At 36.5% G+C, this 18,873-nt stretch overlaps 1 protein-coding gene across 3 annotated transcripts in view; it reads left to right on the top strand.

Annotated features, from left to right (window-relative positions):
- Nucleotides 1-18,873, top strand: part of ZMPSTE24 (zinc metallopeptidase STE24) — a 47,199-nt gene that overhangs the window by 8,034 nt on the left and 20,292 nt on the right. For all 3 annotated transcript variants that reach the window (XM_064493703.1, XM_064493702.1, XM_031464882.2), the window contains exons 3-7: nucleotides 1,487-1,573; nucleotides 6,526-6,642; nucleotides 7,067-7,219; nucleotides 8,317-8,458; nucleotides 13,266-13,450. In XM_064493703.1, the coding sequence (XP_064349773.1) occupies nucleotides 1,487-1,573; nucleotides 6,526-6,642; nucleotides 7,067-7,219; nucleotides 8,317-8,458; nucleotides 13,266-13,450 (684 nt within the window). The remainder of the gene's footprint in view (nucleotides 1-1,486; nucleotides 1,574-6,525; nucleotides 6,643-7,066; nucleotides 7,220-8,316; nucleotides 8,459-13,265; nucleotides 13,451-18,873) is intronic.

The following is an 18,873-nucleotide window of genomic DNA, read 5'->3' as shown; positions in this document are numbered from 1 at the left end:
GAGAATAGCATGAAGGAAATGCCATCCCAAGTCAATTAGTTCAACAAGTGGAGCATATACCGCATACAGTGGTGCCAAAGCATGTCTACTGGGAAAACAGTTCACATCCAAGATTGAGCCAGGTATAGTAAAGTTGAAATAGCAGGATGTAGAGTTAAGGGGTGGGGGGACTTTAAAAAAGCAGTTTATTAAAACAACAATTTTCAAACTTTATGTGCATCAGATTTAACTGGAGACTGACTGCCAGCCCCTCTTGCGGTTTCTGATTTAGTAGTCCTGGGGTGGAGCCTGAGGCTCTGCACCTCTAACAGATTCCCAGGCAGTGCTGCCGCTGAGACCATATTTAAGACCCATGGTATTATATCCACCCTGCATACTGGTAAAAACCTAAAAGATGAATAGCACCAAGTGTGGGTGAGACTGTGAGGAAACAGGAATGCTCAAGCACTGCTGTTAGGACTGTAATTTGGTATAAATGCTTTAGAGAACAAACTGATACTACCAAATAAAGTTAAAACTCACATGTATGGATCTACAGAGATGTGTAAAAAGCAAGCTGTAGAAAGATAAATACAACATGATGCCATTTATACATATTCTTTAAAAGCATGTATAATCCACTGTATTATTTATGGGTACACATATAAAAGTGGAAAGTAGATTGCAAGGACACCTATGAAATATATGACAGTGCCCAAAAGCCACAAGGGCCCACGTCTGAACCAATGGGAGCATTGTGCTTCTAACCAAGTAGTGTGACTGACATTGTGTTCCTAGGCTCCACAGGTGAAGAAACAATACATTGACTCCTCTTGGCAAAATGATTCTACAAACTTAGTATCTGTTGTGGGAAGTCGTGTTTTGTAAGCATGTATTCTTTTTACATTTTAAGAGCTGCTCCCTTACTCATTGTCTTGTTGGTTTGGTGAATATCTGTGTTCACTTTATCTGCCCAACGGTGCTGAGAAAGGGGTCTTCTATGAAACCCTGACTCCTACCTCAAGACTCACTTTTTCCTTACTCAAAGAAGGCTCAGATAGCTTGACTCTTTACTTAAACCAATACTAATACTCTGTCCTGACTGGAGAGGGCTGTTTCCTTTCAAGGAAAGCCAGTTATGGAGCCAGAAATCCTGGCTCAAAATCCATTTCTGTCATTACCTGAGGAATTTTGGACAAGTTGCTTAGCCTTTCTAAGCGCATTTCCTGATTCTTAAAGCCTTTGTTGTGTTCTTTTGGCAAAAGTTGTGTTTTTTTCCCTAAACAGCTTTACTGAGTTATAATTCACATACTATACAATGCATCCAAATAAAATGTACAGGAAAAGCCTTTTAACAGTCTAAACTTAGTATCTCAATTGGCTTGTATTCATCTAAGCGTATATTTTATCCTAAATAAGATAGGTCTCTCTTTTTTCCAGTAACATACTCTCATATAATAGTTTCTAGTACTGCTCAGATGTGACCAATATGTACTTTGTTTTATAGCTTATCCTTCTCTTTGGAGGAATCCCTTATCTCTGGAGACTTTCTGGACGATTCTGTGGCTATGCTGGCTTTGGACCAGAATATGAGGTATGTGATTCATTAGTGTATATTTGTCGGTCTTTGGCCAGCTTTATACTAGTTAATTTTTTGGCTCCTACTGTCATGAGGCTTCTTTGTCTGCACCGTTCTTATCCACCCATGCTGTGTTAGGACAATGCAGGTTACTATAGCAAACCCCAGAATTGCAGTGGCTTATCACAATAGTTTATTTCTCAATTACATAATTGCCCAGTGTGAGTATTTTGGGTGCCAGCAGGTGACATCCTTTTACATGGTAAGCCAGAGACCCAGTCTCTTCTTCTATAGCTCTGCCATCCTGTAAGGGCCCCTAAGTTCTCTGCATCCAATAGGCAGATGGAATGAGAGGGTAGAAAAAGTGCATCCTCTTCTTAACTCCCTTGGCTTTGGAGTGATACCTGTCCTTTGCATTCACATTTTGTTGGTGAACCAGTCATTTAGTCTCAGATGAAAGGGAACTGGATAATGTAGTCTCTGGTTAGGCAGCTGCTTCTTGGGAATAACTCTATGCAATGAAAGGGGAAGAATGAATTTTGTTGAACCCACGCTAATTAGATACCTTGTGCCACACGTGCTTAGCAGATACTTTAAACAGAGACAGAGAGTGTATCTCTTGGAGTCTCCACTGAGCTGCTTGAGTTGACTCCTCAGTCTTCCAGGAGTTCCAGCTGTTGGAATCAAAGCCTTAGACCTGAGACTTCCCGCCTGTAATGGATGCTGAGACACTGCTTTTGACTTTTCCTTGGAAATTGCCAAGTCTCTTCTCTCCTTCCTGATTATTTGAAATGAAGGATCTCTTCTATATTGATAGGCACCTTGGGCTTTAACTCAGCTCATCCTGTGTCTCTTTTCTGTATATCTTTTTCTAAAGCAGCCAAACTCTTTTAAGACGTCTTCTTCCTGTGATATCTCTGTGTCTTCATGGTCTTGGTCCTGACCCGCCATATGCGCTGTTACATATTACTTGCATGTTCTCTGCATTGTTTCATAAACGATTTAAAGTGATGTCATATAAACATTATGTCTGGCTCCTACTTCCGTTCCCATCTTAAATGTCACTTTCTCAGAAAGGCCTTCCCTGACCACCCGCATTTAAAATAACATACCTCTGTCACTCTTTAGTGAAGCACATCACCTTATTTTCTTTATTAAGGCACTTATCACTATCTATATTTATCTTGTTTATTTGTTTACTTTTTATCTATCACCCTGATAGGCTCTAAGGGGGCAGAGACCTTATATATTTTCTTTACTGCTATGTCACTTGTGCCTGGAACAAGGCTAGTCATGGGGTAGGTACTCCATAAATATTTGTTGAACTGATGAACCCAATCTGTATACATACATATTCAAAATATTCCGTACCTTAATGGGTCGTATTTTATATAAAGTTCTGAGAAACCATGTTTGCATTTAACAATGTTTTAGAGCTCTCTTGCTGTCTGTTTATATAGATTTCTGGTTTCTTTGATGGCTGCATGTACTGGCAGTCCTCATTGGCACAGTTCTGACAGACACAGATTTCAGATGCCATGGTTTGTTAAATAACAACAGTCCCTCAACAACATGGTTCACATTTCAGTTATCACGGTATGTTATGTAAATAACTGTATGAAGTACAAACTTCCTTGCTAGCTCTTCAGGCCACATATCACTGTAAATAACCGATGCTCATACAGTGACCAATCGCGTCACCTTTTTCAAAGTCTGTCAGTGATTGGTGACTGCACATCTGCTAGTCAGTGATTCAGAATGTGCAGTTGTCTCCCTTCTGGTCTCCCAGCTATAAATCCACATGACATTTTACAAAAATGGATCACTGAAAGAGGGAATTGGCCAATAAAGATGAAAATATAGCAAAGAAATGAACGATGATAACACTGGAAGTGAAATTCAAATCTAATGTACATGGTATAGAGGAAATAGCTGACCAAATTCCCACCTAAAACAGCCTTTTTGTTTTATGTTTTTCACAGTGCACTACAATACCCTTTTCCTACATCCTCACCAATATTTATTATATTTGTGATCTTTTTGTTTTTGCCAGCTGGACAGGGAAAAAGTATTATGTGCTGTTATTTCATATAACTTACTGTTGAATGGAAAAGTCAGTTATGAAGCAACATAAGTAAATAAGAGTGTGTGTGAATATTCATATAGATTTTTTATAAAACTAGTGTCCTAATAATGAACATTTAGATTGGTTCAGTTTTTCTTAATTGCGTATAGTGGTGCTCATGGAGAATATTTCAGAAGATTACAGATGAGCAAAGTCTAGATTTTCAAAAGGAGAAACTGGTAGATTCTGTGCAGAATGCTAAACTTGATATCACTGCCTTATCAAAATCCTTCAGTGAATTATTGAAGAAGAGATTTATGAACTTTTAAAAGAAGAATAGAACACAGTTATAATCCCAGAGCAGTTTGTGAGGGACACATGATAAAACATTTTATAGTTAATCTGAAGACTAAAGACGAAAGAATGGCCAGAAAAATTCTGAATATGTAAAATAATGAGTGGTAACTTTTACTCTTAGATATTAAAAATGTATTCTAAAGCTTAAACAGTGTATTGGTGCCAGAAATAGGCCTAAGTATATGTAATCTTGTTATATGATAAAAGTGACACTTCAGATCAGTGAAGAAGGTGTAAGTTATGACTTTCCTTAGGCTAACTGAGAAAAAATAAATTCCTATTTTATATCCTCTAAGAAAAAGAAAGACTTGGGGTGGGGGTGGGGAGGGTATAGCTCAATGGAAGAGTGTGTGCTTAGCATGCATGAGATCCTGGGTTTAATCCCCAGTACCTCCATTAAGAAAAGAAAAAAAAAAAAGCCTAATTACTTCCCTCCACCAGAAAAAAAAAAAAAAAAAAAGCTAAAAGAAAAAGAAAGACTTAGATGAACTGAATATTTAAATATAAACAAAGAAATCTCAAAAGTACTAAAACAAAGAGACCATAAATTTTAAAATAATGTAGAAATTTTAAAAGCATAACACCAAACGTAGAAACCAAGAAGATAAAATTTGGTAGATTTACATTTAAAGTTTTTCTGTGGGAAAACCTGGTATTAACAAATTTAAAAGGCAAAGCACAAACTGAGGGAAAATTGCCACATGTGACTGATTAAGAATTAATATATTTTGGGGGAGGGTATAGCTCAAGTGGTAGAGCATATGCTTAGCATGCATGAGGTTCTGGGTTCAATCCCCAGCACCTCCTCTAAAAATAACTAAACCTAATTACCTCCCCTACTCCTGCCAAAATGAAATAATTAAATAATACAATGATAAATAAACAAAATATTTTTTAAAAAAATTAATATATTTCATAAAGAACTCTTTATAGAAAGAACTCCTTAGAAAAAATTGAGTACCTCAATAGAAAAATGGGCAAAGGCAGAAAATCATACAATTATTGAACACATGAAAAATAGAAATCCGTAGTGACAATCAAAGAAATGTATTTTTAATACAACAGTTAAGTATCTCAGAGTTGTGCTTGTTTGTTTTGGCCTATCATGTCAGATTGGGAAAAAAAATTAAAAGAATGATAGGACACAATTGGTGAGGGATATGGAAATAGTCTCATGCTCCTAGCAGACTGAAAACTAGTATAGTTTTTCTAGAGGGCAGCTTGGAAGTAGGTATAAAAAATCTTTACAGAGTTTGACCCCAGACCTTTCAGTTTTATGAATTTGTGGGGAGTGAATGAAAGGGGTTCGTTGTAGCATTGGAATGAATGTTCTGATGGAAATAGCCTAGGTGTCCACATATACAGTGCAATACTCTAGAGTCATTAGAAGTCAGTGAAGAAGTAAACCTGTATTTCTTGATATGGAAAGATGTTCATGATATGTTATGTGAGACGAGCCGGTATTCAAACAGCCTGTACAATATGGTTGTGTTTTTGGAAGATGGGATGCCAATTCAGTAGTCTTGAGGAAGGTCCTGGACTCTGTTTTTTAAAAAGTTTCTCATTTCCCATTTGGGGACAAGTGCTGGAAAACACCCTGTATGTTGTAGCCAGACAGATCTCCTTTCTTCTTCTCCTCTCCCTCTGCCTGTATTTAGAAACATATTGGCTGCATCTTTGCTACCAAATCAAGTATGTTTTGGTGGAGTACTCACATTTACCTTAAAAGAATTCAGTTTTACCCTGGGGAGTGAGAGAGAGAGAGACAGCGTGGTGAGGGGTGGGGAGAAGGGTTCTATTTGCCTTGTTGCCCTTTCCCCCTCCCCACAGCTCCCTTCATACTAATTAGTCCTTGTCCTCCACTATCATAGAAAAACTAAGGAAAAGTGAGGCAGTTCTTGACTTTTAATCTCCTAAGGACCTGTTATACAGGAAATTAAAGTAATTCTTGCGGATAATTTCCTCTATTGTATTTTGGCTCTGTGAAAATTTTAGCACACTCTGCCCCACCTGTGCTGACCCAGTTTTTTTGGTGCTCCATTCTTAGTTTCTCTGCCTGTTCCCAACCAGCCCATCATCTTGTCATCTTCCACTTTCAGGGCACTCTTTTCTCTCTCCTTGCTTTTGCAAATTGGGTGAAATTACTCCTTGCCTCTTTTCTCCTATTTCACTAATTTAGCTCTTTCTTCAGTGTGGCATCCCAGGTCTCTAGTGTTGTAAGCCTTCCTTGAATTCCCCAGCATATGTGCCTGTCTCTCATTTTTGAGTTCTTTAACCATTTTTTGTCTAAATGACTTCAGGTAACTTTCATAAAGTGCCCGTGTGGTAAAAGAGGAAGTTTTATTGCCTCCCTATCTTGCAAATAAACTCAGAGGGTAGAGGTGATGTTTCAGACCTTGTCTTATTACCCACAGAATTAAACGGATTGCTTGCGTTATATATAGTAAGTACTCAGCAAATACTCATCGACTTGTTCCCTAATAATTCATTTGAAGAATGAATTAATATTACACTATAAAAACTACTATTTTCTTCCTGTGTTTAGATCACTCAGTCCTTGGTGTTTCTGCTGTTGGCTACACTTTTCAGTGCATTGACTGGTTTGCCATGGAGTCTTTATAATACTTTTGTGATAGAAGAAAGACATGGTTTCAATCAACAGGTAAAATAGAGAATGCAAATGTTCTGTTTTATATGTGAAGATCTTTTGTCCTCTGCTGGTAGTAAAAAAATCAAAAATTATAAAAACAAAATTTGCTAGTTTAGAGTATGAACTGATCGAGGAAAATGAACTGCAGATACAGTGAAAATTATAAAGTCTTGCCATAAACTCCTCTAGCATTAATGTCTAGTGTTTCTTCAGCTAATAACATTTAAATGAGTTTATTTTAAATTCTAAAATGCAAGACCTTTACTTATTGTCTTAGGCTACTTGTTGCCATATAATCTCACTGCCTTTTAATTTTAAAAATTGCTTTAATAATGTATCCTTTCTATTCATTTGTTATTTTAAAAGCAGTTTCTCAGTTTCTTTTTTTTTTTTTTTCAGTTTCTCAGTTTCTTATGATGATCTTTTCTTTCTTCAGACTTTAGGGTTCTTCATGAAAGATGCAATCAAGAAATTCATTGTGACTCAATGCATTTTATTACCTGTGTCTTCACTTCTACTTTACATTATTAAAATTGGTGGTGACTATTTTTTTATTTATGCCTGGCTGTTTACGTTAGTTGTATCTCTGGTAAGTGAAATCTTTGTCTCAGTTTTCTTTTACAAAAAGTTCCTTGGTGAGATAACTGTGATTTAATCTTCATTAGCATCTAAACAGTTCTTAAGAAGCAGAAGAAATATAAATAGAAGCTTATATAAATTACTCTTTTGATTTCTGCTTTTAGGTATAGAAGTAGGAGAGTTGACTCTGACTATAGATTTTCTTCTTCTTATACTGACTCTTATAGATCCTAGAAGCTAAAAGTCATCAAAATGTCAAACTTAGTCATCATTCCGGTGGCAACTCACAAAGGCATAGTTCAAAACTGCCTGAAAATTGCATCATTAAAAGTAACTAAAAACTAGCTTCTAGCTGCTCCCTCATTATCCCTTCCTCACATCTTCTTTTCCTCTCCTCTTTTCCATATTCTTAACTGCTTCACAACACAAACTCTACAACACAATCAAAATGGTCTGTTCACAGCCCCTAGAAAATACCACCTCTCAGCTCTACAACTGCACTGATTATGAGGTTTCTTTTAGTCTGAATTACACGTGGTGTGAGCATGTGTGCTTCACGTCCCACTGGTGGGAACATGACCAGAAAATGGCTGCTAGTTGGATTTACAAATATATGTTGTATGGCAAATTGAAGCGAGAGGAGAGAGAGCAGAGGAAATGCTCCCAAAATGCTTAAAGTGCTGTTTCAACCCAAGTGTACAGTTGTGAACGCCAGGTCACCAGTGTTAGCAAACAAACCAAAACAGTCAAGATCTAGTAATTCTTTTTTTAGCAAAGTCTTCAGGCCTATTATGATTACCCCAAAAGGCAGAATTCCAAGTTATGATGGACTTATGAAGTGTCAGAAATCCCCAAGGTAGTTTTGAATGGACCATTTGGCTTTTCAGTCATTACCATCTAGGGACTCCTTATTTTGATTTGGTCCATCAAACAGGTATTGAGTGCTTGCTCTCTGTTACTATTTAGGAATAGGAATACCAGAGCAAATCAGGTAAGGTCCCTGTTCTCAGGGCTGGGATCACATAGCTGTTTTAATATTGAATCTGTATAATGAGTAGTTTCTCTGTAAGAATATATTCATAGGTTGTTCTCACATTTGCTTTTCAGGTGCTTGTCACCATCTATGCTGATTACATTGCCCCTTTATTTGACAAATTCACACCTCTGCCTGAGGGAAAGCTCAAACAAGAAATTGAAGTCATGGCAAAGAGTATTGACTTCCCTTTGACTAAGGTGTATGTTGTTGAAGGTAAGGCTCCGTGAGGTAAGAAGATTTTATTTGAGTGATTTGTTTTATTTGAGTGCTTTATTCTTAAAACTTTAATAAAAGAACAAATCAGTTGGGTTTGGGAGGTTTTTTTGTTGTTGTTATTTAACGATTAGGATTTTATATTTTGGCTTTTTAAGATATATAAGAATTGATGACATAGCCCCAGGATAGCACCTGGTGGCCTGATGCTAAATCCTGCTCTTGTGTGCAGCTGTGTTTGGTTGGCATTACAGTACTGTTTTCAGCTCTGGGCCAAGGCCTCCCTGTTATGTCATATGAGACTGATTTATTCACTTCTGTTACCTGCCTGGCTCCTTTAGGTAACTGAGTTGGACTTTTGCTTAGTCAGATTCCATTTGGCCCTGATTTGGGGACTCAAAATGGAACCAATGCTATTGACTTTGTCTCCCCCAAGAAAACTCCCAGTGTCCTGCAGGACTCTGATTTCGCCTGCAGATAAACCAAAACTGTAGTACCATTAGGTACTTCAGGTTAGTTATACTCTGCTTTTGTGATGATTGCTTTTGAGAGTTAAGCTATCTGTTCCCTTACATGAGACTCCTAAAGTCTCAAGAAAGCTGACAAAGATGCAAAGAAAAACTGTGCAGAACCATGACTTTCAGAATCTATAAATTAAAACCCATGTGAATGAACGAGCCCGGTTCTGCCTCCACCACTCACCAGCTGTGGAATCCTGGACAAGTCACTTTGCCCCTCAGGGTCTCAGTTTTGCTTTCTCTAAACAATAGTATGGCAAATGTTTTCTCTAAAGAGCTAGATAGTCAATATTTTAGGCTTTGCAGGTCACATGGTCCCTGCTGCAGCTATTCAACTCTGCCGAGATAATACAAAAGCAGCCATAGATATTATATAAACAAATGAGCATGACTGTGTTCTAATAAAACTTTATTTATAAAAATAAGTGGCTGGTTTGATTTGACCTGCAAGCCATACTTTGCCTGTCCCTTCTCTAAACTAAAAAATTATCATTGAGAAGCAGCTATAGTGGGTGAAGGAATAGAAACTGAGAAGTAATTGTAGGGTCAGGGGAGAACAGAGATGGTCACAACTGGAGAGAATGAATTAACAGCAACTAGAAGAGTAGAGAAATCTCAGACATTTGATGGCCAACTAAAGGCACAATTGCAACATGTCTGTGGGGAAATGGTAGAAAAATAAGCCAATTCATACTACTACTTTACCCTCTGATATCACTTCTCTTTTAATTGATAGCACACTGATCAGTATAGTAGAGCACTCTGCGAGGGGCTGTTACTGAAGGGGCAACCTAAGTTGCTAATGTTACAATCAGGTAACATGAATGCTAATGCTATGACAATAGAGGTAATTGAGAAGCTGTGTGACATATCATCAACGCTACATGTTTTAGGTGAAACAGTCAGGGAAGGCTTTATGGAGGGTGATAACATGAGCTGGGAGTTCATGGAAAGTCAAGATTTGTGCAGGTGGAGGGTAACATTTTAGAGTTCAGACTGTGGAGCCAGTAGACTTGGGTTTAAATTCTAGTTCTAGCACAAATTACCTGAGTTACTTTGGGCAACTTACCTCGGCTAAACTGAAGTTACTCATCTGTAATGTATGTTCTTTTGTTGTTGTTAATAATGGTAACAATCCTCAAAAATATTTTGAATGAATGAATATTGTTACTAACAATAACAACACACATTATGGATTTGTAAATCGAAAGGGAAAAACCAAGTGAAAAACCAAGACGCCTGCTCTCAAAAAATATCAGACAGCAAGTACTGCACAGAGTATTAAACTAGTCTGAAGTGATGAGGAATGGCTGAGTAGAGACTTTAGGTCATCAGAGAAGACCTCTCTGAGCAAATGAATTTAAGCTGAGATCTGAAGAAATGAGCCATCCATGCTGAGATCAGTGGGAAGACCTTCCAGAGCTTTGTATGTTTTCTGTTTCAATAAACAGAAAAAAGTCTAGTGTGGCTACAACATAGCAGGAAGTTGTTAACAACATGAAATCTGAGACGTAGGCAAGAGTCACCCCACATAGGCCTTTGTAAATCAGAGTAAGGAGCTTGGATTTTACTTTAAGTCAGGGGGGAAGCTATGGAAGGTTTTAGACTGGAAAGTAACTTGGCCTGGTTTGTGCTTTTTACATACCTTGGGTTGCTATTTAGAGAACAGATAGTAGGAAAGGCAAGAGGCTGGTGCAGTTCAGGAGAAGATAATGGTGGCTTAGACTAGGATAGTAGTAATTGATGTGGAGAAGCAGATGTATTAGGGCTACATTTTAGAGGTAGAGTTGATGGAATTTGCTACTAAATGGCATGTAAAGGAAGAAGGGTTAGAAAGAAGAGACATCAAAAATAAAGACCTAGATTTCTGGACTAAGCAGTTGGATAAATGGTAGGTTACTGAGATGAGGGGGGAAAAAACAACTGGGAGAAGAGCAGGTTTGTGAGGGTTTGAGTTCTGTTGGGTGTATTAAATTTTGAGATACCTATTGAACATTGTTCTAGTGTTCTACCAGCAAAGTTGGTTGCAGGTCAGACATAGAAACCAATTGTGGCTGATTTAATCAGAAAATTCCTTATTTGATAATTCACAAAGTCACCAGGAAAGTTAAGTTCACCAAACTTGGGAAGTGAGCTCTCCATGGGGAGACTGGGTTCTCAGAATCTCTCTGCAGGATCCAGTCTTGTGAGGACACTGCTGTTGGCTTCTGCTGTTGGATTCAGCAGCTTGTACCCGTAACAGCCCTTCCACTAACACCTGCAGAATTAATTCCTCACTGCCCTGCTTATTTGTGTAATTAGCTAACTATTCAGAGTCCCCAATGGGTGTATCTGATCGACTGAGCCAGGGCACTGGGCTAGCTGCCAGGAGTACTGGGGAAGCAGATATCTAGCTTTTTAGATTTCTCAAACAAGAAGCAGTCTGTTACAAGACCTGCATGGTGTGAAATTCTGTAAACTCTGCAGGAGGAAGTACTGATCAGGGAAGAAACTTCATGGAAGAATATAAACAGCAAATGTGCGCTATAGACATCCATGTAGAGATGTAGGCAGCTGGATACATAAATCCGGAGTTCTAGGGAGAGGTCAGGGCTAGAAATATTGATATGAGAGTATCTGACACATAGATGGTGTTTGATGCCTTAGATGAGGGTATTTAGAGAAGAGAAGGGGGCTCAGGTCAGAGTCAGTAGAGGAGGAAGAGCCATTAAAGGAGGCTGAGCAGGAGAGACCATTGAGGAAGGAAGAAGACCAAGAGAAGATGGTGTTTCTTTTAAGACAGGAGAAGAAAGTGTTTCAAGGAGGGAGCAGTCAACTGTATCAAATGCTGCTGAGAGGTTAAAATCAGACAATAGAAAGGAAAGATGAAGACACAGCTGGCAGTGCCTTACAATTGCATAGAACATTTTTGTTTTCAGAGTTCTCAGGTACATTACTTCATACCTCAAGTTGGTACCATTAATTCATTCAGTAAGCAAGCATTATTGAATAAATCTTACATGCCAGACACAGTGATACAAAAAGCTTGTGGTCTAGTGCAGGGACTCAAACTTTAGTGAGTATAAGAATTCGCTGGAGAGTTTGTTAAAAGACAGATTCTTCATGTCCATTTCCTGACATTCTGACTTAATGGGTGTTTCTAGTATTTGCTTCTAACCAGTGCCCGTAGGTGGTTTTGGTGTAGGTATTCTTCGGGCTGCACATTGAGATACTTGGTGCAGTGGGAGATACTAAGATGTTAATTAGTTTTATTTATCTGACTGCTTCCATAGATAACTTCAGGCAGCTTCTAAGAAATATTTTAAAATTAATTTAAAAATTAGAGTGAGAACGGATAGAAATGAGATAGAATTGTAAGATCCAGATACACAGCTTACCAGATCTGAAGATCCTATATTGTTGACAAAATTGGTCCACGTGTTTGGCTCTTAACTTCCCAGCAATCAAACCAAAAAGTGCTATCCTCACATCCTAACCAGGAAAATAAAGCTTAATGAAATTAAGAAAATCCCTTACATTTACACAACTAATACATGGCAGAGCCAAGATTTAAACCCAAAGTCTGTTCTTAACTACTAAATTCCCTGCACATGGTAGAACATTTAGAAAGTAAATAAAAAATATAAAAAAGATGATAAAAATCAACCATAGTTCAGCTACTGTTAGCCACTGTTAAAAATTCAGAATTTGTTTTCCAGTCTTTTTAAAAATAACTTTAATTTTTTTTTCTGATTATAGAAATGAGTATACTTACTTTAAAAGCCCTGGAGCAGAGAGAAAAGTACAAAAGAGGGAACAAATATCTGTATTTCTAAAAGCCAATGATAAACAGTTCAATATTTTAATATATTTCTTAATAGGCTTGTGTTTATGCTTTTCTATTTACATGTACATTTTTTTCATAACAATAATGGAACCTTATATACATGGAGTTTTATATCCTCAGTCTGTTGGTGAGCTTTTTCCTATCTTGTTAAAATTCCTCAAAAGTGTAATTTTTTTCTGGCTGCTTAAAATTCCATTTCATAGCTTTACCATAGTTTAATCATTCACAACTATTGGATATTTAGATTTTATTTACTTGTTGCTGTGAAGCTGCAATGAGCATATATATTTGTTGTCAAGATACTTTCCACTGCCTGTGGTGATGTATGTTGATACAATATTCTTCAGGTATTAAACAATTTGCAAATGTTAATGTCCTTTCCAGTAATTTAGTTTCTACTCGTCTCTCCAAAGACCCCAGACTTTTTAATTATTTTCCATGCTTTGAACTGTCTTTTCCTTAGGATCTAAACGCTCTTCCCACAGCAATGCTTATTTTTATGGCTTCTTCAAGAACAAGCGAATAGTTTTGTTTGACACTCTACTAGAAGAGTATTCTGTACTAAACAAAGACATCCAGGAGGAGTCTGGCATGGAACCCCGCAATGATGGAGAAGGGGACAGTGAAGAAATAAAAGCTAAAGTTAAAGTGAGTTCTTCTTTTCCTCAGCGACCCTGGCTTAGTTTTTATAAACAGTTCCTGTGACAACTTAAAATAACATCAATTTCTATGTAGTGAGTGTTGAATTCAGGGAGACTATCAAATAAAAACACAACGGCCCATTTATAATTCTGGTATTTTGGGAGACAATATCACTATCATTACATGCTAACTACCTTGCAAGCTTTCACAGAATGTACACATTAAAATTATAAGGTAGGAAAATTCGTATGATTATAAGCTGTCTTTAAAACAGGGACTTTATGCCTGATACGTTTATGATCAAAGAATTCCCACAGGCAGGATAAGGAGGAGATAAACATCTAATTTTTAGCTTCACTGAGATGTAGTAATTATAGGCTTTGACAATGAAGAGACTTGAATTTGAATCCTGGTTCTGTCATTTAGTAGCTGTGCATCCTGGGGTATACCATGTAACTTGGTTAGTTTTCTTTTGTTTGTTTAACAAATATTTATGAAATGTAAACTCTGTGCTGAGACACTGTGCTTGGCACTAGAAATACAAAAATAAAGAGAGAAACCTTGCTTTCAAGGAGCTTATAGTCTAAAGGGGAGAAAGTCATACAATCACAGTCTAATATAGTAATTGCTACAGTGAAGCAATATATACTGGATGCAGTGAGAGCACAAGAGAATACATTTCTTAAATCTGACCTGAGAGTCTGAGAAAGCTTTTTCTGCATCTGCTCCTGGATGAGGTCAGCTGATGCTGATTAGCAAAATCTGAAGTATACCAATGGGGAAGAGGAAACAATGAGAAGAAAACAGTATATATTTAATAGAAACAGTTTCTAGTAGTTGTATGTATGATGGAATGTGCCATTGGCTTTGATGTCATTCAGAGATGATTTGGGAATCTGTGTAACTCTGGGCAAGTAAGTTAGGCTCTCTGAAGACTTGATTTCTTAACTGAAAGTTGATGCCAGCGGGGTTTCTCACCTTGGCACTACTGACATCTTGGACCGGGTAATTTTTCGCTGTGGGAGGCTATCTTGTGCATTACAGGATGTTTAGCAACATCCTGGGCCTCTCCCCACTAGATGCCAGTATCAGTTCTTCCTTTTCCAACAATTGTAACAACCAAAAATGTCTTTAGACATTGCCAGATGTCCCTAGGGGTTGGAGGAAGGGGGCAAGATCACTCTTAGTTGAAAAATACTGAAATACTTTTTAGGGTTGTGAAGATTAAATGAGATAATATATGTGGAATACCTTGTATTCTATATACTTTAAGTACCAGAAAATAACTATTATCATTTGAGCATCTGTTTTACCCTAGAAAAATAGTCTAATAAAGTGCCCAGCCTGTTATAAATATGTAGATAGAACAAAGTTCAGTGAAGAGGTTAAATAGCTTTGCGTGAGGGTTAACTCTTTTGATTGTATTTATTTTTTAAAGTGGGTTTATCCTGTCAGGGTATTGAAGTAAAAGTCACTTTGGTCATAGGATTTTAAGCTAGGAAGAGATCTAGGAAGACAGGAAAACTGAAGTCTAGAAAGGGTAACCTGGTGACAACACTGGGGAATCATGAAGAGGTATCCACATACACAGTGGATTACTTTGTAGCCAAACCTGGGTGTTAGATAGAGGTCCACTGATTCAAGCAGTATAATGAATTTATTGACCTTTAGTGTCTATGAGAACAGTATTCTTTGGCTTAAATCTTTAAAAAAAAAAAAAAAAGATGGGGTTGTCCTTTGAAGTGTGTTGAACAGAGTTTGAATTATTTTGCTGGCTTCTTGAAGAGGCTGCTTTAATTAATAACTGCAAATATTTTAGCATCTATGCGTTAAGTTCTATGTGTATGTCTATGTGTAACTCCTACCCTAGAGAACCTATAGTAGACAATATATATACAAATAGCCCATAGTTTAAGGCAGAGGGTAGTAAATATCATGAGTGGCTGAAACTGTGTGACTTTTAGAAATTAAAAAATTGATGCAGATTCTAATGGTTAGGCAGGTTTCTTAAAAGGATATTTGAACGAGGCAGAATTTTGACTTGGAGATGGAGCATTTCAGGTTGATGATATGGCATAAATAAAGTTATAAAGACAAAAAAATGACACAATAGCTATTCTGAGACTAATGACTAAATAAATTATTGTAGATGGGAATAGAAAGGTAGGCCAGGACCATTTTGTAACATACTTCTTCCTGAAGAGATTGAGTGGTTGTTTCAGTGGCCTGGAAAGTTTAGATTGATTTGGGTAGAGGCCAAATCTTGTTTTAGGAAGATTAAAATTTGGCAGCAATATGATAGAGCAGATTAGAGGCAGGGGGACTTCTAGGGGCCTGTTGCATCAAGATAACCAAGACAAGCATGAAATAACAACGGTCTACACTAGAGTGAGAGGTCAGAATAAATGCGGAGTCATCATAAAAGATGGATTCAAAATACTTGGATGATTGCTATTATGGGGAGCGAAGGAGAAGGTCAAAGGTTGACTCATACTCATTAACTGTATTGTTTTCCAGCGCATTTACCCAGGTGAGGTGATTTTAGGTAGTATATCAATATTTGAAAATTGAGTATCTATGAATGTATTAATGTATATTAGGAAAAAATAAAACTAGCATATCATGATTTCATGAATATTGTCATTGAAGATAAGGTTGAGTTTTAAAAAGTAAATTGATTTAAAGAAAGATACTAAGTAAATAATCGCATAGAGAATACACAGATGTGGCAGAAGTATAGGAATCAGTGATTATTCAGCAACCACTACTGGATGCCGGTGTACAACACAGTGGGGGATGTAAAGATGGTTTTAAGCCTGAGTGAGGTAGAGAGGATAAAGTGCTTCATTTTCAACAGATGTTTAAAGAAGAAAACTAAAGTTATCTGAAATCCCTCCTCTTAGAGATAACTGCTATTAACATTTTGATGAGTGTCTCCATATTGGCTATTAACATTTTAAAATATGTCTAGGAAACTTACCCCCTGGAATTTTATCCTTCAGAAGACAGATTCAGTGATTGGAACAACCTGTCTCAAAAGCAGTTTAAATAAAAGGAAAATCTTAAATATATAAAAGCTATATATAAAAGCTGTCCTTTTATAGAAGAAAACAAGTATTTCCCCAGCAAGTGAGTCATCCCAGTTGACAAGTATAATGGAAAGGGCACAGGATCCAGAGATGTGGGTTTGGTTTTTACCCACTACTTACTAGCAAGGTGATCGTAAGCAGGACATTTCAACTTCTTGGCATCCTTTTCTTTGTCTCTAAAATGAAGGTTACACTTCCCATCCTGCCCATCTTGGTGTTGCGAGGATCAAATGAGTCAGCATTTGAATTTTATAAGAAGGAAAGTTCTATAGAAAAGTGAAAGATATGTGGTACTTATTTTTGTTCTTTTATGTGAAATTCGTGTGGGAGGAAAACAAAGCCCAATTTTGTCTAAGAATCTACCACAAATAGACAAGTCTCCATATCTTTGAATGTGACTCCATGCAGTTCTGAATAGCTTCCTGAACCCAGACATCAAACCAAGAGACAAGAACTGTTCTATCTAATGAAACCTGGTTGTTTTATAGAAGAATTCATAGCTGATATTTGAAAGCAGGTAACTAGTAAAAATAGAAGTCTAAAGACTGTCTTACTTTATATAAAATAAGGCTAATGAGCTGCCTTATAGTAGTGGAGATTACTGAACTGTATATAAAATATTTAGTAGCCCAGTGTCTGGTGTGTAGGCCGTTAATGAGTAGGAACTGTTACCATTATTATTAAACAAAACAGCATATTTTTGCTTATTACTAAAGTAACAGAGAAATTAGAAAAAATGAATAATCCAACTAACCATAAACATCTTACTATATATATTTCGAGTCTTTTTAAACCATCTTTTTTAAATCATTTTTTCTTATTGGATATATGGATTGTTTCTACTTTGTTCCTGTCATTCTTGCAGTAAATATTTTTATATGTAAATCCTTCGCCGCACCTTTTAATTTCTCCCTTAGAATAAGTGCCTATTAATTGGTGCTTTGTTCTTTATTCCCTCATAATGGCCATTCCCTGAAGGTACGGGTACACATGTATCTCTTAGCCGTTTAAGAAACCAGGCTAGTTACCTCATTTTCTTTCTCTACTGAATGTATTCTGACCTAAATTTTAATGTTTAAAAGGAAAAGAGTTAATAAATATAAATGCTGTCTTGCCAATCATTTTAATCTATCCTTCTTTCTTATGCATCTACCCAGCCTCACTTTAAGTGGCTATTTTCCTTAAAAATGAGGAATTGGTGAAGGAGGGGAGAAGTGGTAGCGCATCTAGATTCCAGTATGTTGTTGCCTTTGTTTCCATTAGGTAACATTTTTCTAAGATGTATAAAACAAAGTCAGTTCTATGTTTGTCTATTTTTTTGTACTTCACCCTTTTCAGTAGCTGAAGTTTATTTCAAAACCTTTAGCTTTCACTTTGTAGGAAATATATTCTCTAATTATTTGTTGCAGGATGTGTTCAATAGATCAAGCTTTTTTTTTGTTCAAAGCTTTATTGATACTTTATTTGCTTGATGTTTCAATTATTGATAGTACTATATTAACATCCTCTATTATGATAGATTTGTCAGGTTTTCTTTGCAAATCTGACAATTTTGAATGAATATATTCTGAGGCGTTGGTATTAAGTACATACAGATTTTGAATTATGTATCCTCCTAGTAAATTGAACCTTTTATCATTCTGTTGTGACCTTCTTTAATAATGCTTTTTGTCTTTAAGTTGATTTTGTCTAATATTAATACAGCAACACCAGCTTTCTTTTGATTGTTTGCTAAATGCCATCCTTTTACTTTTTAAAAGATTATTGAAATAAAAGAACCATTTTAAAGTGTACAATTCAGTAGGTTTTAGTATATATTCATAACATTCAACCATCATCACTATCACATTCATCCTTTGACTTTTACCCTTACTGTTTTTATATTTTAGATGTAGCATATAGATAGACTTTGTCATTATGGTTGCTTTTAAATCCAAACTGACAGTCACTGTCTTTTTTTTGACAAGCTTTTTTGGTTCATATATATTGTCATTACTGATACATTTGGAATTATTTCTACCATATTATTTTATGCTCTTTTTTGCCTCTATCCTTTTCATGTCTCCCCAGCCCAAATATACCCACATACGTCCTCCTGTTTTATTTTTAGAACTGATTTAAGGTTTTTAAAAATTCCATTTGGGTTGTCATTCAGGTTTGGAGATTCTTGTATTATTATTCTTTTAATGATTGCTGTTAAAATTACTTATGCTCACATAACCTAAAATCTTAAAATACACAATATCTTCATTGCTTCCTGAATAATTCAGGGACCTTAAATAAACATTTTGATCCAATTACCCCTTTCATATAATATCTTAGTTTTATTGTGATTTTTTT

Source organism: Camelus dromedarius, chromosome 14 (assembly GCF_036321535.1).
Source record: "Camelus dromedarius isolate mCamDro1 chromosome 14, mCamDro1.pat, whole genome shotgun sequence".
Lineage (NCBI taxonomy): Eukaryota > Metazoa > Chordata > Mammalia > Artiodactyla > Camelidae > Camelus > Camelus dromedarius.
Note: the sequence above shows the minus strand (reverse complement) of the source record. Positions and strands in the feature narration are given on the sequence as shown.